Here is a 24,712-nt window from a genome sequence, read left to right on the forward strand (position 1 = left end):
CCAAAAAAAAAAAAAAAATATACTAGAAAAATAGTAGACAATAAATAGATTACCTTCAGTGTTTATGGGTATCTCTCTGTCTTCAGAGTATCTAAAGTTGTACTATGTAACACTATTGTCAGGGGTAGTGGTACAGGCCTTTAATTCCAGGGACTCAGGAGGCTGAGGCAGGAAGATCACAAATTCAAGGCCATTCTTGGCAACTTAGCAAGACCCTGTTGTATAAGTAGTTATTGATTTGTCTGGGGACTCTCCAGCCTACCCTCAGGAAAAACTCAACCCTTGCTTTCTCCTTGTGCAGTGAAAGTGTCAGCAACCAATGTTGCCATCACCCACCACCATTTCAATAAGCCAGATTAAATGCTGGAATGTACCTGGCACATTTACCAACAGAGCAGGTGCGTTCCACTGGGATAAATTTATAAGAGGTGGCAGCTGCCAAGCCATTAAAAGGTATAATTTTGCTTCTTATTGTACAGTTCGAATAAGAAAAAAATTTAAAAAGAAAAAGTTTTTTGAGTTTTTTTCTTTTTCCTTTAAAGTATACAGCATAGGACTAGGCACAGGTATAAGACTAGTCTCAGCTACTCAGGAGGCTAAAGCAGGAGGATTGCTCAAACCCAGGAATTTGCAGCCAGCCTGGGCAATATATCAAGACTGTTTCAAAAACAAAAATGAAAAGCATACAGAATACACTATTTAGAACTTCCACATGAAAAAGGGTACAATGAAACAAACATAAAACAGGAATGTAAAAAGCACGGTGACACAAACCTGGCCAACTGTGCAGGTAAAGATGATGTGTATCATTGACTAGGTGGGTGGAGGAAAAAGGGAACTGGCCTGAGAATATTAAGGCTATTATCCTAATTAGCAGGTCATTTTGAATGAATCTCTTAATTTTTGGATCTCAATTTTAATTTGTAAAATGAAGGAGTTGATTAGAACCATCAGGGATGATCTCTAAGGTCCTTTCCTGACATTAACTTTATAATTCTATGAACTCAGACCCCACACAATCCTAATTATTTATCAGAAACTACTTTTCAAATTCTTTCTAAAAAATATATCTCACACGTGATAATAAGACTTGAACATGAAGTTAAACATCTGATGGATTTTGTGGTAGGTTTCTAAGGCAGGATCTTGATAAAATCAAACCATATATATTTTGATAAAGGAACTAAACTTAAAATGCAACTAGCCAGGTGCTAAGGAAGCTCAGTTTCATATTTCTCAAGGGTTGGCTGTTAGCTTCATAACTCTGTGTACCCATAGTATTTTAATAGGGCCAACATTATGTGTCTCAGGGACTTCTTTTTACATAAGCATAGATCATTTCTTTCTTCTAGAAGAGAAGTAAACACTGTCTAATATACATATACTATATCCTAGGAGAAAAAATAAGAACTCTCTCATCCCCACTCCCTCTTTTTTTTTCCCCCCCTGCAGGACTGGGATCAAATCCAGGGCCTTGCACATGCCACGTAAGTGCTCTACACTGAACAACTCCTTCAGTCCCCTGTAGAATTCTATCCTAACACATGGATTCAGCTAAAGCAGATCAAATCATGTTCTTCAACTAAAAGAATCCTTGTATCTTAAACTTCAATGCCTTCAAATTCAAGTTTCATTTCTTCCATGAGAGTTTTACTATTGCCTTGCCTAAGGGGTTATCCTCTGAACACTTCTGGATTACCTACCTATTTATTTTCTATTATTTTCTCAATGCTGGGAATTGAATTCAGGGACACCTGCATGTTAGCTATGCCCTCAGCCTTACCTATTTTATTTTATAAAGTGATTTATTTTGCATGTCTGTACGTTCCTTGAACTCTATTAGAATTAGGGTAGGGACATCAGTGGGATTAGCCTGAAGCAGACAGTTATGGGTCAAGACAGCTATCTGAGGAACTGATCTGCTAAGATGAATGTAAAGGAGTGTCTGAAGCCTGGAGATTAGTCTGTAAGGGAAAAAAGCCACACAAAACCCCCAAATCAACTACACTCTAAACTAAGACCATTATGCAGTGAGTCCATCTAATCAGAGGAGTAGCTCAGCAGTGAGAATTGGGAATCTTGGAATCAGTAATCCCTATCCTCAGGAACATAGGCACACTGGGGATCACAGAGAAATTAACACACCTGCTCTGTTGGTAAATGTGCCAGAATCTTGCATATCTCTTCTCCTAGGAGACATAGAAAAGGAAGGACAATACCAACCTTACAGATAGCCAAAAAGATACTGACAGTCCCTTTAACTTCCTCTGGCTCACGCAGAATTAATTCATGGGTACTGAACAAGAATACATTAGAGGTGGAGTTAGCCTCAATTTCATTGGTCAGCATGATGCAAAGTCAGGGATATCAGTAAGTCACTACAAGTAAAGGCCATATTTTCATAATATTGCTCATAGTTTTTGATATAGACCAAACATGTTAGCTATCATAATGATTCCCCATGCCAATGTTAAAAATGATTCTACTGCATTAAATGTTTTTAGGGAGTACATTCAAATTAGCATTATTATGAGTTATGTGCTTGTTTCTCCCTGAAGTCATATGTTGAAATCCTAACCCTCATGTGACAGTTTTGGAAAGTAATGAGGTCATGAGGGTGGAATCCTCAAGAATGGGATTAGTACTTTTATAAGAAGAGACACACAGAATTCTTCCTTTTGCCCTCTGCCCTGTGAGGATGCAACAGGGCTGAAAACCAGAAAAGTGGCCCTCTTCAGACACTGGATCTACCAGCACTATAATCTTGGACTTCCCATTCTCCAGAACTGTAAGAAATAAATGTTTGTTGTTTAACCCATTGGTCTATTGAAGATTTATTAAGCCAAATCTTAACAAAACCTGATAACCTTAACAAAACCTGATAAGACAAGTATCTGCCTAAATTCTTAAATCTGGTGCCAAATTGTGAACAATGGGTAATGTTACACATATAACATTTGCACATAGTTGAATTCCAATTCTTGCTTTGCAAATTCCTTTGACTGTATTATTTGTAGTACCCAAACTGTTGCAGGTTACCATTACTTTATGTTCTTGCTGTTACCTGAAACTGTTGTTTTACCCAGAAACCATTTTTCCTTTCAGTTCCTTGTAGCATAGGCTGTTTTCTCACATATCTAACTGTGAACCATGGTAGCCAGGAGCTAATACTGGTTTCCTCTTAGCTCTCTTCTGTTGATTTTAGGCTACTGTACTTCCAAAGCACTTCTCCTTACTTGTTTTGACAACTGGCTATAACACCCTCTACTTATCTTTGTGGCGGCCACCTACCTTTGGACCTCATGGGTACTCTAACACTATGGTTCTCAATGTCAACTGCAAATTAAAATCACCTAGAAAACTCTGGTTCCATTCTAGATCAATTAAATCAAATCTGCAGGGTGTGGTGATGGTCACCAATATTCAGTTTTTTAATTTCTTAGGTGACTGCAACAAGAGCCAAGGATGAGACCTGTACTCTACCACAATAATTAAGGACATTGGCTCCTACTTCATCAGTTTACTCTATAAACCAATTTTTGCTATCACCTGGAAATTTTAATGTTGAAGAGAACAAACTGTCTGATACTCTGGGTCATAGTTCCTGAACCAGCTCAATGTTATTAATGTGTCCTTAATTTCACTTCAGTTCTTATGCACACTCTATCAGTCATTACCTGGAGTACTTGATACATGAAATATTAAATAAGCAAGAGAGTTTCTGGCCTTAAACACTATAGTTGCTCCAGCTTGCTAAGTCCCTTACCGTACACTTCTATGCCTCCACTTGGACATGGACAGCTTATTGCAAACTTGCAAGGAACCTAGCTTTCTAAGTGTGTCAATCTTCTCTTGATTCTCCATCTTCTTTAATCTGGCTGATCCTCCATGGTATATCACTCCAATGGCTCTTACCAAGGCTATCACATCTCTTACCCTCTTGTTCCTCTAACATACATACAAGTTCAAATCTTTCAAACTGAATTTACCTTTTCCACTGCTATGCCCAAGATACTGAGCACCACTGAAGAAAAAAATACAACTAGGGGGGACAGGGTGTAGTGCAGTGGTAGAGAGCTTGCCTAGCGTGTATAAGACACTGGGTTTGATCCTCAGTACCACACAAAAATGAATAAATAAAATAAAGGTACTGTGTCCATATACAACCAAAAAAACTTAGGAAAAAGGAAAACATTTTTTTAAAAAATGCAACTACAGAGATTTGTGGAACCTACATTTTCATGGTATCCCAATAGCAGTTACCAGAAGTACTGAGAAATCTTTTTACATTTCCCAAATGAACTCTTGCTCCTACTTTTCTTGGAGGGATTCAAATAGTCTCTTTTTAATCTCACTCTTTTGTTCCTCACATTAGATGTGGACCTTGATTTCTGTTTTGGAAAGCATAAAGATATTCTTTCTATACTTCAACTATATCAACTTATTTTCATTCTCATCCACACTTACTTGCCTTAGAAGGGTATTGCTCTAAGCTCAGCACTGCTGACATTTTTTTGGCAGATAATTCTTTGTTGAAGGGGGCTGTCCTCTGCACTCTAAAAGGTTTAGCAACATTATTTACGGTAGCTCCTCTGATAGCTCCATGGCCGGGGGTATCAAACTAGTATGTACAAAGGGTCTAGATTTGACTCTGGGAGGTCTCTACCTACTAGATGCCAGTAATATCCCCCTCCTTCTAGGTGAAATAACAAAAAATGTCATCAAACATTGCCAAATAATGTCTATTGGGAGGCAAAATCACCATTATGTGAGAACCACTCTTCTACATCAAGGCTCATCTATACATCTCTTTCTGATTAAAAAACAAAACAACAACAACAAAAAACCTTCCCACTTCCTCCAAGATCACTTGTACCATTGATGTGTTTTATGGGTCTTGAACCTGTCCATTGGCTTTGTCTCCTTAGTATATAATTTTATATGTCTCTCCAACATTAAAAAAAAAAAAATCATTCCTGGACACCAGGTCACTCCTCCAGCCACTCTTCCAATCCTTTTTTATTCTTTTAAGTGACATGTTGAGAATGACATTCATGAGTTCCCTTGCTGAGGCACCATTCAATTTTTAATTTACCCTTAATCCTCATTACTGCACTGATACTGGTGCAAAGCTACTAGGATCCTTTTGATTACCAAATGCTTAGGTAACTTTCCTGCTTGGCTACTTATGACTATATTCTCCTTGAACTTTTCTCTCCTAGCTTTTCATTCTTTAACTATTTTTTAAAATATTTTTTTCTTAATATTTCCATTTTTTTTTTGGACTTCCTTAATACTAGTGTTCAATTGGGTTTTATTCTTGGCTGTCTGTTAGAACTTGACAACACTCTTCTGAGCTACAGTCTCTGTTACAAGCTTCTATCTACTGATATAATACAATGAATACACTAATTTCTCTTCATCTAATTTTGAATCTCAATCCTCTCTCAAAATTCAATCCTGCATTTCTGACCCTTGATGAATACTTCTATCAGGGAGCACTATAGACACTAATAAATTGAGATGTCTAAAACTGAGCTTATCTCCTACTACTCACCATCCCTTGTCTCTATCTCCCCAAATCTTCCTAGTCACTTCATAATTCCTACAGTACCACCATCTATTCAGCTGTATAATAAGCTAGGGTTCTTATAAAAATCCAACATTCCTTCATTAATCATATTCACTGAACCATAAAATTCTGCCAATTATACCTTATTTCCCTATTCCTCTATCCCCACTAGTTCAGCATTGCACATTTTATTTCTATGGATTCCTAGTTTCCTTGCACTAGGTCTTATCCAAATACTATTCTGTCACTAGAACAATTCCTACCCCCGCCCCCAGTGCTACAGATCCAACCCAGGGATTCACACAGGTAAGCGCTCTGCCACTGAGCTACATGCGGCAGGCCCTAAAATGATCTCTTTAACATGCAAATCCTTACAAACCACTCCCTGAGTTATCTCTTTCAAGGAATTCCCTTTGGAGAATAAAATTAAAGCATTTTAGCACAATACAATAAGCTCTCAATGGCCTGGTTCCTGCATTTCTCTTCTCTCTCCATTAGATACATGTTCCATGTTCCCCAGACCTAATCATTAAAAATCATCACGGAAGTAAGGTATGTGCAAAAAAAAATTTTTTTTTTACCCTCAAATGTGTTTTCTAAGTTCATCTACATAGAATATAGTTTTTCATCCTAAAAGCCTCAAGTCAAGCACTTGAACTCGCATTGTGCACACAGTCTCATTACAGTTCCCAGTCTGTTGGAATTTCTTGCTCACTCATGTCTCACCCACTTGCCTGAAGGGCAAGTGTCTTGTCTACTCACTCCTGTTTTGGTGGGGACTAAAAATATTTGTCCTGGAAGTAGGAGCTCAATAAATACAGGTTAAATGGATGAATGGTACATGACAGGTTCAAAAGAACTTTATCATGATATTGTAATGTTATGTTTCTTGACCAATATTTGTTTAAAAAAAAAAAAGTACATGTCAGTTCACCAGAGTTAAGAAATAGCGAGGCTACTCAATCAAGAGCTACTGTCACTTAGGCAAGAGCTACTGTCACTTAATAAAACAAGTTTAATATATATATATAATGGTACAGTGCTTGTTAAACCTTTCACTGAAGTATAACTAACATCAAAAGAAGAGTGACTGATGTCTCTGAGGAATCTGATGGCACAGACAAAACAAAACAACAACAACAAAAAAGAAATAACCCACATTTCTATGGCTGATAATACATCCACATTCATTTTAACTTGAAAGTGTTTTAGATTACTGGCAAGTAAAAGAAATACTCCATAAAGACAGAACACATTTATTGTGTGGACTCCAGTGACCTTTAGCATAAATGTGTACCTCCCAGGTGGAGCTGACAGTAGCACCAATTATCAAATTTGAAGAAACAAATATAGAGTGGAAATAGCATCACACTTAATGTCACAAGTTCTACTTTGGGGTCTCGTCCTATCACTTAGACCGTGACTTGGGGTGTGTGGGGGGGTCTACTTTATTTTCTCTGAGCCTCCTCAGTTTCCTTATCTGGAAAATGGCTATAACAACATTTGCCTTATGTATTTCATAATGTTGGTGCCAAGATCAAAAGAAATAATGTAAACAATGAAGGATTATAAGCATGAAAATATAGAAACATTTTATGCATAGAGAGTGAAAAAATTAACATACATATACAATACTTGAATTCTTTAAAACAATTACCTTTTGAGGAGCTGAAAGCTTTTCTGTTTTGGTTTTTTCCTTGGGGGTTAAAGGAGGGGAGCGCTCCTTTATCTCTGGAGGCAGTTCTTGATATAGTGCTGGAAGTGAAAAAGGAATTTATGTATTTATATTGAGAAGCACTATTTGGGGGAGGGTTATAGTAACAGAGGAAGCATATATGAAATTAAAGAGGAATTAATGTTCAATTCCTTGGTATAGCAACACGCTATATAGCACTTATTCATGATGGAAATTTGTTGTCTTAAACATTAATTATTATTGGACAATTTTAATCAGCAGGATTTCAGAAACGTAGATGGTACCATTCTCACTTACTATATGGTAAGAGAGATGCTTACTTCATTTTATCTCAATCCCCAATCACCAGGAACCTACTGTAAGCAAGGCTGTCTGCTAGGTACTGCCGGAGATAGAAAGATGATCAAAAGACAGTTTTTGCTCTCAAGGAGCTTATAACCTGGTCAGGGACAGACATGTTCACAAGTAACTACAATATAAGATACAATGTGGTATTACTTGAAAGAGAATAACAACAAAACAAAGTAATGTGGGAATGAAAAAATGCTGAAAGGAAGATGTGGGAGTGTGATGGACTTTGAGTAGGCAGGTTTCACCAGGCAGAGGTACAGGAAAAGGATAATTTGGGAAGATAGAATTCATTTCATTAATGAAGAAGCATGGTTCCAGGACTATCATGATGTTGAATCTATACAGTGTTGACTTTAGAGTTTTAAATATACTACTCTACTCTATATGATCTATTAAATCTATACAGGATATTAAACCTACAGAGCTATATAGGAATTTTAAAGACTTAAAACAAAACTCTATTTTGGTTAAAAGCAACTCTGAAGTGAAAGAAAATGCTAAACTATATTTGATCAAAAATGTACAACTAAGATTGTAAGATATATTAGCTGGCTTTAGATATGGGTTGGTATTATTATTGGGTTTCTTTATCTCTTACAGAAAAGAGTGTTAGATGTGATTAAGGGAAGCTGATCTTGTTCTTCTTTCCAGTGACTTAAGATACAAAGAGAGTAAGTCCTTTACAATAATGGGGTACCATTTTCTGTCATTGTGCTGTTCTCTTAAAGAACATGGTTCTCAATTGAACAGCAGGTATAGATTCTGTTAATATATATACTCCTTTAGAACATTTGTTTTGCATATTTGGCTTCAGATAAAGATCAGGAATAATTCCTCTTACTATTTTTAGAGTGGAATATGCTGAGAAACATTTTTTTTCCTTGAGTGTAAAAACCAGGCAGTTCAGTTTTTGTTAAATTCAAGTAAAAAGCAGGATAAAAGGGAAAAGAAAATTCTCTTCTGATGAAGTATGAGAATTCAATTATTATATTCTTGGGTAGTCTGAAAGTTTTCTTCCCTGTTTGTTCTGGCCTTTACAGTGCTCATCCAAGAAGCAATGACCGATGCCAAAACAAAAAAAACCCCAAAAACCCAAAAAACAAAAACTCCACCATCAATTATTCTGGGACATAATAAGGAGTTTTATCAGTTGCAGAATGGTCTCAAGATAAGAAATTAATTCTGTGTACAACCACCAACCATCATTGTAATATGTTTCAGAGATTTGACTTGATTATTATGAAAGAAAAACAAATTTTATAACTCACTGTAGATCAAATATCTATAACCTGTCAGGACTTGCAAGCCTAAGAGTTATTTCTATAAACTGAAGTTAAAACACCTAATACCACCATCCCCCAAAGGCACACAATCTTCATATATTGCCAGATGAAAAAACAGGTGTAGATGTTTTCACTTGAATCTTACAGGAACAATGGATTGTAAGACCTAGTTAAAATTACCAAATCCTCCAGAGTAGTTATGATTGTGTGGCAGCTCTTGATTTTTAGCTACCCCTTTTTAACCTTGGCTGTTGATTCTGTGCAAGAGCCATCACTGGAAAGGAAAGAAAGGCTAGCATGGATATTTTTACATTCTGAAAGTTAGAAATACTGAGCTTTTGGGAGATGACTTAAATGCTATCTTACATGTACTCAGGAATTAGCTTGTCCTAACATTTCTCCCTTCCTCTCAGATCATTTTAAGTTTTCTCCATTATGCATTTTAAACATAAAAATATACCTCTAGGAAAAGTATATTTAAGAGGTATCAGTCATTTGTTATTTAGGAAAAAATAATTAAAACAGTGGCACAGAAAAAATTATGAATTATGTTGCAAGAGAGAGAAGTAGGTAATTTGGATATATATATCTTTTTAAAGGGAAGGAGTTTGCTGAAGGCAGCAGATAAGCTGGGGAAAGGATCTGCAATGAGACTTGGGGCCACTTGAGAAAATGGGGAGAGGGGCATGGGGAAGGAGGGCACAGACACAGTACTATCAAGGTGCCAAAGATAGTTTTATCTAGAATTAGACCAGCACTCACTAATTAAGGAGGAAACAAATTCTTCTTCCTCCCATCTGTTTTGCTCTCAAAATTCAGAACTTAGGTTAGGAATCAATAGTACCTTTGTTCAGTCATGGTTTGAGTTAGATGGGGTTTCATAGACTAGCCTGAAAACCAACCATTATTTATAACAATTACTTCTTTGTGGTAACAAAAGACTTAACAAAAAATATTTAAACAGAGTGTTCTCAATTTACTACATTTTAAATCAAAATCATATGATTTTAGTGTTTCTGGAAGAAAATTAGAATTGATATAGCTCAATGTCTTTCTTTCACAGGAGGAAACTGAGGCACCTCATTGTAACTTGCTGAGCTAGGATTAGAAGGCAATCTTCATGGTCCCTGGCAATTGTGCTTTCTCCACACTGCAAGTTAACTACTGATAGGAAGAATTCTTTTGAAGAAGTATTACCATAATTTTTTCCTTTTTAAAAAAATTATTTCCTTTATTTTCAGGCTTTGTTAGTTCTATTTTCACCTCTCAAGGCCTGGCTGTGAATCTACAGCGTTCAGAATTCATATTTAGAATTTCTTTTCTAGTTGATTTTTTTCCTTTCACAAGCGAAGGCTTAATATACTTGAGATGGAACAATCTATTGTACTTTTGTTTTAGCAGGTGACCAGTTAGGACTGAAGTGTGCAAAGTGGGAGTTGGGGAACTAAGGGTTCTTAGGATGCTCATCAGCTGAGGAGTCACTGTGGAGAGAGAAGAGGTGATGAAAATGTTTGTAGTTGGTGGCAGGGTAAAAGGAACTAAGGGAGAAAGCTGAAGTCACAGGGCAAGTCCCCTGGGATGACAAGTACAATCAGCAAACATTCCAGTTGCAGAATACAGTAGTTTGGGGGCATGCTAGTGCCTCCTCTTTTTGTTTTTTTACATCATGAGTATGAAAAGAAAAACCCATTGGTAAACATGCAAAGATTACAAAGACAGTAAATTAAAGGGTAAAAAATGATAAAGATCTTGGACTATCAGTTAGACCATATTAGTAAACCAGGAAGGGAGCATAAAACTTACTTTCACTAGCCACATGATTAGCTGGAAAATAACCTTCCTGTCCCTTTCCTACGCTGCCATACCACCAGTCTTCATTATCTTTGAAAAACACTCGGATAATGTCTCCGCGATGGATGGTTAGTTCATCTGATCGGCTTGCTGTATAGTCATAAAGAGCCACTACCTAAGAGAGAGATAAGACCACCACAGCTTTATCACAACTGTGCCACAGAGAAACCCCCAACACTCACTTCCTGTTGCAGTAGAGCAGCTGAAACCAAAGCAGTACTTGGGTAAGTCTGAGGCTGTCTCAGGGTTTGCTAATGGAACCAGGGGTGGTGGGAAGACAGCAGGAGCAACAAGATAAAAGACTGTGGGACTGAGAAATGGTTAAGAACATTCAACACACTAAGATTAGCTTCAAAATAGCAGATGTTAATTTTTTAAAGTAAATTACTTGAGAAGCAAATACAAAAAAGCTCACACGCCATTCACTTTCTTAGAAGTGTTTTATACTACACCTTTAGATCCTGTTCTCTGTGTAAGCAGATGCACCTGAAAGAAAATTCTCCAGAAGGTTAACAGTTTCACAAAAAGGAAAAGCTCAATGGAATAATCTGATTGTACAACTTCATTGTGATAACTAGTTTATTGTTAATGTCTCTTTTTGAGATAAGTTTCTCTAGAAACACATAGTTTTTGGTGTTTTTTGTAAACAATCTAAATCTTCTGACTATCTTTGAAAATATCCTCTAAGCTTACTTTCACTTTCACTAGGTCCAAATTTAAAAGAAAAGGGCTTTTTGTGTTTTATAGTAATCATTATATATATATATATATACACACACACACCCTTTTGAAAAACTCAAGTCAAAAGGTATGGAAGTGGCTGCATAAGCATTTAAAAATCCCTCATAGCAGTTAAAGGAAGGGAGATTTTAATCTGTATTAGATCTGAAGTATTGTATAAAGTAAGACATAATAATAAGTATTCCGAAGAATACACTTATTCTACTGTTTTTTTCCCCCTCTACTTTAAAAGGGTTTGAAAATGTACAGGTTACACAACTTTATTGAAATGGAAAAAATCATTGTAATCCTTTGCAAGCAGATTGAGTGCTGATTCATTCACTTAACAACTACTGAAATCCTAATGTGCCTGGTGCTATATTAAGTACACATGGTAAATAGATATCTTGTAGATATTTCTACAAGAGATATTTGATTAAGACTTTGCAGGAAAACTAAAGGATAATCAGGAATTAGCCAGGTACAGAGGGAAAGTGTATCTCAGTCAGATTATACCACATGTATAAGAGTCCAGTAAAAAGAAACTCAAAATAGTTCAGTATAAGGGGAGCCAAGCATTGTGGGTGAGAGCCAAGAGAGCAGGGTGGGGGAAGTTAGGGTAATGGAGGAAGTAGGGGTCAGATCATGCATGGTGAAGGAATTCAGACTCAATAATATGGCCAATGGAAAGATGGAAGGGTTTTCAGCAGAGGATTCTATTAGTGTTTACAAAACAGTTCTGGTACCTTTAAACATATTCAGTAAGATTTATTAACATATCAACAGGCAATTTTAATGTATCATGTTTGGAATTAACTTGTCACTATATGGTAAAGGGCAGTAACAATAATCTAAATGGTTCAAATGCAACGCCTATTGTACTGCCTAGCATAGTACTTAATTTACAACATGCAGTGCAGGATGTTAAGGTTTATAAATTTCTTATGTTGACGCTAAACCACTTATGTAAAAGTAGAAACTTTAATTTCCCCCTTTTTCTTCTTTCTCCAGACATTGTCTTCTTCATTCTCCTACTTGGCACCATCATGGAAGAGAAAAACTAATTAAATACAATTGTATGTCTACCATGTTCTGGACAGCATAGTAGGTACTTGTGTGTTACATTACTGAGCCTACATGAAAATGCTGTGAGGGCAGATATTCTTATTTTCATTGGACATATGAGGAATTTGATGTACAAATAATTTAATAACTGGTAAATTAAGGTCAAATAAACTAGCAAGTCAAATAAACTAGTCAGTGGTAGGATCAGAACTTATAACCTAGATTTTTCTTTTTCTTTGTTTTCAGAAGACCAAACACATTTATAGGCCATCTTTGTCTAGAATCATCTACGGGGAGAAAGAAGCAAAGAGGAAAGGAGGTTAAAATACATTTCTGGATAGCGGCACATAAGGAGTTTCCTATGCCAAGAACACCAAGTGTCCTGGATCACCTGCAGGCCCATTGTGCCCCTTTCATGATGCACAAAACCCCAATCTCAGGAAACTCTATAATGGTTTGTTCCTATTGTTCCTCATCCCAGTTCTGCCACACCGAGATACCACAAACTTAATGAGTCTTACTTATGCAAAGACAAGATCAATGTATGCTTATTTATTTGAGTCCTAGTTGACTATTGAAAAGGCAGTCAGTGTATGCATTAGAATCACTTAGGAAGCCTCACATCAGGCTTGTCCCTGTGTGGACTACTAGCAATCTGGAGCTCTTCAAACTGAAGTTTGGAAAATCTTACTGGATTTTCCATGAGGGTCTGTTCATTAAAGAATCCCTTCAGAGTTACAAGGGTCCATAAGACCTTGTATAAGATCCCACACTACATTTTTCCTATTACAGTATCCACTGATTACTGTATCCTCTTCTTAAATAACGAAATATAGCACATCAAGTCACATGGCCTGCTAGTACTTATCAATATGCTCTATACTCTATGAATGTTATGGACTGAATTATGCCCTCAAAATTCTTAGGTTGAAACCATAACACCCAATGTGACTGTATTTGAACATACGACCTTTAAGGAAGCAATTATGGTTGAATGAGGTCATAAGGGTAAATCCCTCATCAATAGGACTAGTGTTTTTATAAGTAAAGAAAGAGACACCAGGAGCATATATGACAGGGAAAAAAGGCCATGTGAGGATATAATGAGAAGGTGACTGTCTACAAAACAAGATAGGCCTCAGGAGAAGTCAATACTGTCAGCATCTTGATCTTGGACTTCTAGCTCCAAGACTGTGAGAAAGAAAATGTCTATTGTTTAAGTCATCCAGTCTATGGTGTTTGGGGGTACGGTAGCCCCAAGCAGACTAGTGCAGTCCCACAAACTAATGGTAATAGATGAATTCCTGACCATCATCCTGTCTTGGAACTACAAATATCCTGATGTGGAAACAATACTTTTGTCATCAAACCCCACAACCAGCAATCTTGGGAGGGTGATGGGAGGTAAGGACACATTCTCTAGAATACTAGAAAAATCTGTGGAGCGTGTCTCCATCATACCTTTATTGATATTTAAGTATGGAATTGCTACACAACAAGGAATCAGCATTAATGTGCCAGTCATCCACATTTTGGCACTGTGATTTGACCATTTGGCTATGACTATTTTCTTAACATACCGGAAACATAAGACAAAAAACACATGGCTTGAAAATCTGCTTGTGTTCTAGTGTGTGTTTCTATGCACTGTGCTTTTATCTTCTTGTGTGAAAACCACTTGTTCTTTTCTGATAGTCATATTTTACATAGCAAACTTCATTATTTGTCTTAATTTGGCAGTAGATTCTGTATAAATCATGACCTTTCCATCTATAATTAGATTTTATTATGTTTCTGATACTGTAAAACTCTTTTTAAAAAGTTGGGAAGCATAGTCCCATCAAGTGGTTTGTTTTTGAATTAACGCTAGCTTTATCTTGTCCTTGTTCTGTCAAGCCTTACTACAGAAAATGTCTTGGCCATTCTCCTGATAAGTATGTTCTGTAATGTACCATTTCTTCCCCATAGTGGTTGGCATGTCGGTAGGACAGAATTATCCTCAGCAATATGATCTTCCTCTTGAGCTGACAAGATAGTTTTGAAATCATTCTGTGCAAAAGTTTAAACACATGAGCTAATATGTCCACGTCAGTAATAACAGAACTGGGAAATGAGATATTTCACAAAATCCACTTTGTTTACATACAGAGATCCTTGATTTATATTAGGATTATATTCTAATAAGCCCATAAATTGAAAATATATTTAACACCTAATCTATCAAACATCATTGTTTATCCTACTCTACCTTAAATGGACTAAAGCATAATTACATTAACCTAAAGTTGGGAAAAATCATCTAACATAAGACCTATTTTATAACAAAATCTTGAATATCTTAAGTAATATATTAAATATTGTACTGAAAGCAAAAAACAAAATAGTCATATGGGTACTGTTTCAACACCATCCTAAAGTTAAACCATTCTAATTGGGGACTATATGTGCTTGGATTCTCTTTTTTAAAGCCAAGTTGCAAGAACACAATCATGGCTAAGTGCTTCCTTGCCCTTCTACCCTATGAAGATACAGAGAAAAGGTGTCATCTGTAACTAGGAAACTGACCCTCACTAGACATAGAATCTGCTAGCACCCTGATCTCGGAATTCCTAGCCTCTAAAACTGTAGGAAGTTTCTGTTGTTTATAAGTCACTTGGTCTATGGTATTTTGTTACAGTAGCTCAAATATAATTGGTACCAATTAAACCTTTTCTTACTGGATATCACAACTCACATACTTTGTTATAGTGAATCTTCAGTGTTTTATTGAAAAGGTTCTAATAAAAATTTTATTTTTTATTGTAGATTAGTGGGGTTTACTGTGATATTCCATATATGCCTATATCATGATTTAATCATGTACATGCAGCCTTCTTTACCCTTGCTCTCCTTCCCAATCCCTAGTCATCCCTCTTCTCCTTTAAGGTTAACTTTTTTTACTCATTGTTTCTTTTAGTTTCCACATATTCTTAAGAATACTTAACTTTCTGTACTGGTTTATTATGTTTAATGTGATGTCTTGATGTTTCCCTGATATTGCTCAGGGAGTAGGGTGGGGTCATGTTGGGCACCTTGATCTCGGAATTCCTAGCCTCTAAAACTGTAAGAAGTTTCTGTATCATTCATTTTACTGCAAACAACAGAATTTCACTCTTTTTATGGCTAGATAATACTTCAGTGTGTGTGTCTGTGTGTACACATACACATATCTCTACTCCTATGTATCTATTTATATCACATTTTCTTTATTCATTCATCTGTTGATAGGTAGCTAAGTTGATTACATAGCTATTGTACATAGTGCTGTAATAAATATGGATATTTGGTATCTTTTTTATGTGCTGATTTCTTTTAATTTGAATATACACTTAGGAATGCAACTACTAAATGGTAGTTCTCTTTGTGCTTCTCTGAGAACTCTCCATACCATTTTCCATAGTTGTACTAATTTACATTCTTATAAACTGTGTACAATGGTTCCTTTTTGTCCACATTCTTACTAGCATCTGTTACTATGAATTTTTTCATAATAATTATTCTAACTGGGGTAAGATGGTATCTTGTTACAGTTTTGATTACATTTCCACGATTGTTAATGATATTGAACGCTTCCTCCCATATATTTATTGACCATTTGTATTTCTTCTTTTCAGAAGTGTTTATTTAGATCATATGCCAAAAAAGACTATAAAATATATTTTTTTATTGATCTTGCTTTGATCCGATTACTACATTCTATGCCTATTTACTACTTTTAGATTGGAAATGTTTACCTGCACTGTTGTATCTTGGAAGTATATAACTTGTTTTGATTTTTACAGGGACTCATGGCTGGGTTTCTCGAGTCTCAGAGCAGACACTGGACCAGCAATGTTGGCACAGCTAAGACTGAAGATTCTTGGAGATGGACTGAATGCATTTTGCATTTTGAGACAAACATGAGCCTTTGGGGATCAGGGGTAGAATGCAATCATTAGGATATGTGTATCCCCTAAAACTCATATGTGTTAGACTTGGTACCCAGCCAAGATGCTACTAGGAGGTGCTAGAACTTTTAAAAGATGGGACTCAGTGGGCCATCTTATATTGCTGTGGGCATGCCCTTAAAGAGTTTGTAAAACATCAATCTCTTCTTTCTTTTTTGCTTCCTGGTCAGGAGATGAGCAGCTCCCTCTACCATGTACTTCTTTCATGGCATATGGTCTTACAACTGGCCCCAAAGCAATAGCGCCAACCAATCATGGACTAAAACCATCCAAGCCTGTGAGCCAAACAAATGTTTCCCCTTTTTAAGTTGGTATCTTGGGAAATTTATTACAATAATAGAAAGTTGAAAAACATAAATTTTGAATAGTATCTTTACATGAAAAAGGTAATAACCAGACATCAATAATTAACTGCTCATGTCACTAAAACAATGAGTACTATATATTTCTAATTTCAATGTCAATCCAAAAATTGTTGGAAAAGTTCACATATATGCTTATGTGTTTGGTTTAATGAAGAAGAAGATGAAGATATAATATTAGAAAGGATAAGACATTCCCACTTCAGTGCATAATCCTAATTTTGATACACAGGGAAATATAGACTATTGAGTAGGGGACTCTAAAAATTGCCAAAAATTACTTTACATAGAAAGTAGCAAACAGAATCTTAAGAAGCAAATGTAAAACCATGAGCTTCAGAATATATGAGCAGAAGGGAATCACTTCTAGAATGGTGGAATCATAAAAATTGGCTCCTGCATAAAGTCAAGAACACTGTCAAAATTCTTCCAAATCAACTTTATCAGAAATCTGAAAACTAACCAAAGGCTTGCAACAAACCAAATGTTATGTATGAAAGAAAAAGCAGCTGCATTTTGGTAAAAACAGCAAACTTTGTATTTTAAGTTGACACATTCCCAGTACTTCCTTGCCAGCTCTATGGTATGCTTGAAAGCCAACAGTCTCAAAAATATAATAGCTATGAAATATAGTTGCCTAGCAGTCAGTGGAGAGGACAGATGGGCTGAGTGCCTCCAAACTTCCATCTACAGAGAAACATTACTCTAAGACTGTGGAGCAGCTCCCAGAAAACCTCCATTCTCAGGTGTCATTTTATTAGACATGACTCAGAGTATGCTATATGAAAGATTGTAGTCCTAGAGCATTTGTCAAAAACAGTCAATGACAACTGTTTAACACTGCATCTACCTTGGTGGTGACATGAGTTGGGACTAAGAGAACTTGTTTTCCACGTTTGCCACATTATATTGTCTCAAGTGTCTAGTTATCAACAACAAAAAATTATGAAAGACACAAAGAAACAGAAAAATATAACCAAGCAGGGAGCCAAAAATGTTAGTAGAAATTATTTATGAGAAAATCTAGAAGTTGGACTTACTAGACAAAAGATTTTGAATTAGCAATATAAAGATGTTCAAAGATTTAACAGAAAATCTGTCTAAACAATTAAGAGAGTGTGAAAATAATCTCCCACCAAAAGAAAATATCAACAGAAAGAGCATTTTAAAAATCCCCTCAAATCTGAACTGAATAATATTCTGAGGTTAAAAAGAACAATATTTACTAGAGGGATACAACAGTAGATCTGAACTTGCAGAAGAAAGAATCAGTGAACTTCAAGAAAAATAAATTGAAACTATCTAGTCTGAGGAACAGAAAGAAAATTAGTGAACTAAAATGAAGAAAGTCTGAGAGACTTATGGACACCATCAAATTTACTGATTTGTGCATATAATAAAAACAGAAGACAAAGAATGAGGAGGAAAGGGAAGACTAAAAAATATTCACATCAAGACATCAAACTGTTGAAAATGAAAACTAAAGTGATAATCTTAAAAAACAGTGAGAAAAAAACAACTTATCACTTAGCAGAGATAAGTAAATATCAGAAAATGTGGAGGCCAGAAGTTAGTAGAATGATACAAAAAGACTCAACTAAGAATTCAACATCCAACAAACTATCCTTTGAAAAGGAAGAAAAAAATTAATGTATTTTAAGATAAATAATCAGAGAGTTTATTGCCATAAGACTTGTCCTTCAAGAAAAACTGGTGCAAGTCTTTCAGGCTGAAATAAAAGAGCACTTGATGATAACTCAAATCTACATGAAGAAATCAAGAACACCAATAAAGATAATTACCTAATAAATATAAAAGCACACATATTTTTGTTTGTAATACTTTTTTCTTCATCTGACTTAGAAAACAACTTTGTAAAGAAATAGTTATAAGGCTAGGGTTGTAGCTCAGTGTAGAGCACTTGCCTAGCATGTGTGAGGCACTGGGTTCGATTCTCAACACCACATATAAGCAAATAAATGAATAAAGGTCCATCAGTAACTAATAAAAAATATTAAAAAATAAATAGTTATAAAAATATGCTGATGGGCTTTACAACATATAAAATGTTATTTGTAAGAGGATAATAGCACAAAGGATGCAGAGGGGAAAAAACTATACTGGAGCGAAGATTATATATACTATTAAGTTGTTATTAATCCAAACTGATTATTTTAACACGTTAAGTATAACACTAAAGTGTAACTATTAAGAAAACAACCCAATACATCAGTGATGAATGTTCTGAAAGAGAAATTAGGAAAACTACCCAATTCACAATAGCCTCAAAAAAAAAAAAAAAAAAAAAAATCCAAACCAAAAAACCTTGGGAATCAATTTAACAAAAGAGGTGAAAGACCTCAAAATGAAAACTACAGAGCATTAAAGAAAGAAACTGAAGAAGACCTTAGAAGATGGAAAGATCTTCCATGCTCTTGGATAGGGCAAAATTTATCTCGTCAAAATGGCCATACTAACCAAAGTGATATACAGATTCAATGTGATTCCAATTAAAATTCCAATGTCATTCCTTATAGAAATAGAAAAAGCAATCATGAAATTCATTTGGAAAAATAAGAGACCCAGAATAGCCAAAGCAATTCTTAGCAAGAAGAGTAAAGTAGGAGGTATCACAATACAAGACATTAAACTATACTACAAAGCTATAGTAAAAAAAAAAAAAAAAAAAAAAAAAAAAAAGGCATGATATTGGCACCAAAATAGACATGTAGACCAATGGTACAGAATAGAAGACACAGAGACAAACTGATATAAATATAGTTATTTTATACTAGACAAAGGTGCCAAAAACATACAGTGGAGACAGATAGCTTCTTCAATAAATGGTGCTGGGAAAACTGGAAATCCATGTGCAGCACAATGCAACTAAACTCTTATCTCTTACCATACACAAAACTCAACTCAAAGTGGATCAAGGACCTAGGAATTAGACCAGAGACCCTGTGCCTAAAAGTGGAAAAATTAGGCTCAAATCTTCATCATGTCAGATTGGGCCACAACTTCCTTAACAAGACTCCTAAAGTGCAAGAAATAAAATCAAGAATCAATAAATGGGATGGATTCAAACTAAAATCTTCTTCTCAGCAAAAGAAACAATCAATGAGGTGAAGAGAAAGCCTTCAGTTTGGGAGCAAATTTTTGCCACAAGCATGTTTTATATCTCCAGGAGATATAAAGAACTCAAAAAACTTAACACAAAAATCCCCCAAACACCCCAATAAATAAATGGGCTAAGGAGCTGAAGACACTTCTCAGAAGAAGATACACATTCGATCAACAAATATATAAATGCAAATCAAAACTACTCTAAGATTTCATCTTACTCCAGTCAGAATGGCAGTTATCAACAATAAGTTGATAAGTTATCAACAATCAACAGTAAGTTGGCGAGGATGTGGGAAAATTGCAGGTGGGACTGCAAATTGGTGCAACCAATCTGGAAAGCAGCATGGAGATTCCGTAGAAAACTTGGAGTGGAACCACCATTTGACCCAGCTATCTCTCTCCTCAGTCTATACCCAAAGGTCTTAAAATCAACATACTATAGTGACACAGCCACTTCAATGTTTATAGCAGCTCAATTCACAGTAGTTAAACTGTGGAAGCAAACCTAGATTCCCTTCAATAGATGAATGGATAAAGAAACTGTGGTGTATATATACACAAAGGAATATTACTCAGCATTAAAGAGAATAAATTTATGGCATTTGCAGGTGAATAAATGGAGTTGGAGAATACCATGCTAAGCAAAGTAAGCCAATCCCCAAAACCAAAGGTTGAATGTGGATGGTGATCCATAATGGGAAAAATGGAGGAACTTTGATTGGGCAAAGGAGAGGAAGGGGAAGAAAGGGGGGACGGGGGTAGAAAAGATGGTGAAATGAGATGGACATCATTGCCCCATTGCCCTAGGTACACATATGACTGCACATATGGTGAAATGCTACGTTGTGTACAACCAGAGAAATGAAAAGTTGTGCTGCAATTGTGTACAATGAACCAAAAGGCATTCTTTGATTCTAATTAGAATAAATAAATAAATTAATTAAATTAATAAAAATAAAAATAAACTAACCCAAGGAAATATTAAAAGGAAAAGAGAATTAAAATAGTATAGTAAAAAACCCCACCAATTTTAACAAAAACATGAATAATGGAGGAATAAATGAATAACAACAAAACATATATTCTTAAATGTAGGATACATAATAAATATTAAAGCAGTGAATAATCTGACTATAAAACCAATTGCCTTTACAATGCATCACAATAAATATAACAACATAGGTCTAAGACTGATATGCTAAAACTCACAAACACTCTTCAAAAAGATTTTAAGATTTAAATAAATGGAAATATTTTTACCAATAGATGGGAAGAGAATATATAGGAATTTATAGGAATTATGATGAATTTATAGATAACATCTTTACAATGTTATCTATAATTCATCATAATTCCTATAAAAACCTTTACAAAAATTGAGATGATCAGAAAATTCAAGGAATCTAGAATAGCCAAAACAATTTCTAAAAAGAATAAAGTGGTAGGAAATACTCTGATTCTAAAATTTCTACAAAGGTACAAAAAATAAAACAGTGTAATGGTGACATAAGGATAGGCATATGAATCAATGTGAACACACTGAAAATCTAGTCATAAACCCTTACATTTGTGGTCAACTAATTTTAATGAAAGGTGCTAAGATTGTAAAATGAGGAAAAAAAATCCCCACTTTTTTGACTAAATAGGGCTACAACAACTGGATTGCCAAGTGCAAAACAATAAAGTTGGATCCATAATTCACACTATATATAAAATTAACTAAAAATGGCTTATAAGACTTAATGTATTTATAAAACTTTCATAAGGCAATATGGAATATAATTTTTGTAACTTTGGATCAGGCAATGGGTTCTTAGATATGAATTCAAAAGCACAAGTGACAAAAGGATAAAGTAGATAGATTGGAATTTATCAAAATTTTGTGCTTCAAAGGATATAATCAAGAAAAAGAAAAGAAAGCCTACAGAATGGGAGATAATATTTGCAAATTGTGTATTTAATAAGAACTTGTATCCATTAAATCTGTGTATTTAATATGAACCTGTATCTAGAGTTGACAAAGAACTCTTACAAATCAGTAATAAAAAGATAAACTTAATTAGATACAAAAATCTAAATGTGTCCTATATACAGCTTTCATAAGTACACAATTTATTTCATATAACTCATAAATAAATTTATATCTGATGTGTCTGGCACATAGTAAGTACTCAATTAAGAGTTAGGAATAGGGTCTGGGGTTTGGCTCAGTGGTAGAGCACTTGCCTGAGCACGCATGAAGCACTGGGATTGATCCTCAGCACCACATAAAAATAAACAAATAAAAAAAAATATTGTGTGCATCTACAACTAAAAAAATATTTAAAAAGAGTAAGGTATAATTATTATTCAACTCCTAAAATTCTTTTTTGAGTGTTATAAAATAATAGTGCTTTCTGTATTACTCAGAAATAAATATGACCATAAACCAAATTAAATATGTCTTATAACTTCAACTCCAAAAAATGTATATTTAGGTTTGATAAAATAAACTCTGAATCTATCTCTTACACATACAATGTTAATTTAAAAATATATCTAATTTATATAATTTAATAAAATATAACATAATTTGCTCATTTAGAAGAGAGGTAAAGGATTTGAATTAGACATTTCTCCAAAGCGGACATACTCACAGAACTTCAAAAGATGCTCACACCATTGGTCATTAGGCAAATGCAAATCAAATTTAGGAGATTAAAAAAAAAGATAATAACAAATGGGATGTGCAAAAACTGGAACTCTCATTCACTTGAGGGCATTTAAAGCAGTTTTGGTACTTTAGAAAATATTTTGGCAGTTCCTCAAAATGTTATGATGCAGCAGTTCTACTCCTAAATTTCCAGAAAACTGAAACCTTACATACACGAAAAAAACTATACATGAATGTTCACATAGCAGTTAGTATTCACAAGATTTAAAATGGAAGTAACCCAAAATGGAATAATGGATAAACAAAATGTGGTATACATTGAAATAATGATTTTATTTGGCCACAGAAAGGAAATTCTATATATGCTACAACAAGGATGAGCCCTGAAAGCATGTCAAGTGAAGGAAGCTAGACACAGGAGGCTACAGTATATGATTACATTTATAATAAAACATCCAGAATACGTAAATCCATACAGAGAGAGAGTAGTTACAGCTCTCAGGGGGAGAGGGGAGAAATAAATGAAGGGAAGTAACTACTAATATATTTGGGAATTTTTTTTGCAGTGGGGGGGGGCAATGGATGTGTTTTAAAAATAGTGGTGATGGTTGTGTATTTATCTAAACAGTAAAAATCACTGAAGTGTATATTTTAAAAGGAGAATTCTTTGCTATATGAACTATATTTATATAAAGCTGTTATAAAAATCATAGAAAGATTGTTAATTGGAGGCAAAGATGCTTATGATGAAAAAAAGCAACAGTACAAGCAAAAATACAAAGAGACTATAGCTTTCCATGTCCAAGAGGGTAATCCTGATTCTGGCTATGATAATGGAATAAAAGAGTAGACTGGGGAAATACAATGGATGGAGAAAGCAACATATGTGGGGCATGAAAGAACCAGATTAGCCTAATGTATTACCAAGGTATTGTTGGTAAGAACCAAGCAGCTGGTGGTACCAGTGACAACAAATTAAAGTGCAAAGACCCAGTGAAGGCCCTGGGGGAGGACAGAAGTTTACTGAGCTGTACTCATTTTTTTGTTTTCTAGGTTACTAAACATTAACAGCCTAAGAACTGATCATAAAGAGTTTTCTAGTATAATGGAGAAAGAAGAGAAAAATTAAGATTAGAACATCATCTTGGGAATCATTCACACTTAGGTATTATTAGAAGAAATGTAAGAATCAGTGAGATTTCCAAGTAGGTTTCAAGGAAGAGTAGAAGGAGCCCCCTCACCTAATTCTTGGGTGACACTCATAACTACCTTCTCATTCCTTCACTCCTGTTCTTCAAACAGCTGTCTGTGGCATGTGGGTAGCATAGTTTGAAGTATAGCAGGTGTTTGTAATTTCCTTTCTCAAGGTCACAGGTGATTCTGCCAGTGCACTAGAAAAACCACAGCTTCTGGGCCTCTTTCTTCCCACCAAGCCCCAAGATCCCCTTCTCACATCCAGATTACTCTCTTGCTACTTTAATCCACCCACAGCTATTAAAACTGAAGCACTACTCTTCCCAGGAAATCAGCTAAAATTCTGTTCACTAACCTCAAACCATTATCTGTCTGAAACTTCTTAGTGGGTGGACAGGATGTTTTCCAAGCAATATTTTAGAAACTCACTCTCTTAGATATTTTCCTGGTAGATTTATTAAGATGGAGGAATCTGTTTTGGGCTGTCTTAAGTCCCAGTCTTCTTGACCTTTTTGTTGTTATTTTGTTCCGCTCTTCCTTCAGGGGAGCTCAGCTATCTACAGCCTCTGTCACTATATACCCTCTGCCTAATTTCATTAACAGTAATGTTACACAGATCAGATGGAATAACATATAGTATATAGAATTTTTAAAAACATAAATGGTTTTACAAGTGTTAACTGCTGTTTTTATTATCTGAACTGCTCCTAATTTCCACAAAATTTGTCTTGTGTTACTGAGTGACATTAAGAATTTATTTGCATACATTGATTTTGTTTTTAGAATTAAGATGTTTGGTTAGTCTATCATAATGCATTAACAAAATCTAACTGTTTCCAGATGATCCATATAA

At 35.1% G+C, this 24,712-nt stretch overlaps 1 protein-coding gene across 11 annotated transcripts in view; it reads right to left on the reverse strand.

Moving 5' to 3' along the window:
* Positions 1 to 24,712, reverse strand: part of Ahi1 (Abelson helper integration site 1) — a 179,432-nt gene that overhangs the window by 27,372 nt on the left and 127,348 nt on the right. For 8 of the 11 annotated variants that reach the window (XR_007345822.1, XR_007345823.1, XM_048798685.1 and 5 more), the window contains 2 exons: positions 10,706 to 10,868; positions 7,230 to 7,327 (listed from right to left, as the gene is read on the reverse strand). Coding sequence is in view for 9 of the 11 variants with exons in the window: in XM_048798685.1 (XP_048654642.1) it covers positions 7,230 to 7,327; positions 10,706 to 10,868 (261 nt within the window). In the remaining 2 variants the exon portion in view is untranslated. Of the gene's footprint in view, positions 1 to 87; positions 163 to 7,229; positions 7,328 to 10,705; positions 10,869 to 11,205; positions 11,240 to 24,712 lie in introns of those variants that run through there. The other 3 variants (XM_048798698.1, XM_048798705.1, XM_048798712.1) reach the window with 3 other exon arrangements.

This window comes from Marmota marmota, unplaced genomic scaffold (assembly GCF_001458135.2).
Source record: "Marmota marmota marmota unplaced genomic scaffold, marMar, whole genome shotgun sequence".
In the NCBI taxonomy this organism is placed as follows: domain Eukaryota; kingdom Metazoa; phylum Chordata; class Mammalia; order Rodentia; family Sciuridae; genus Marmota; species Marmota marmota.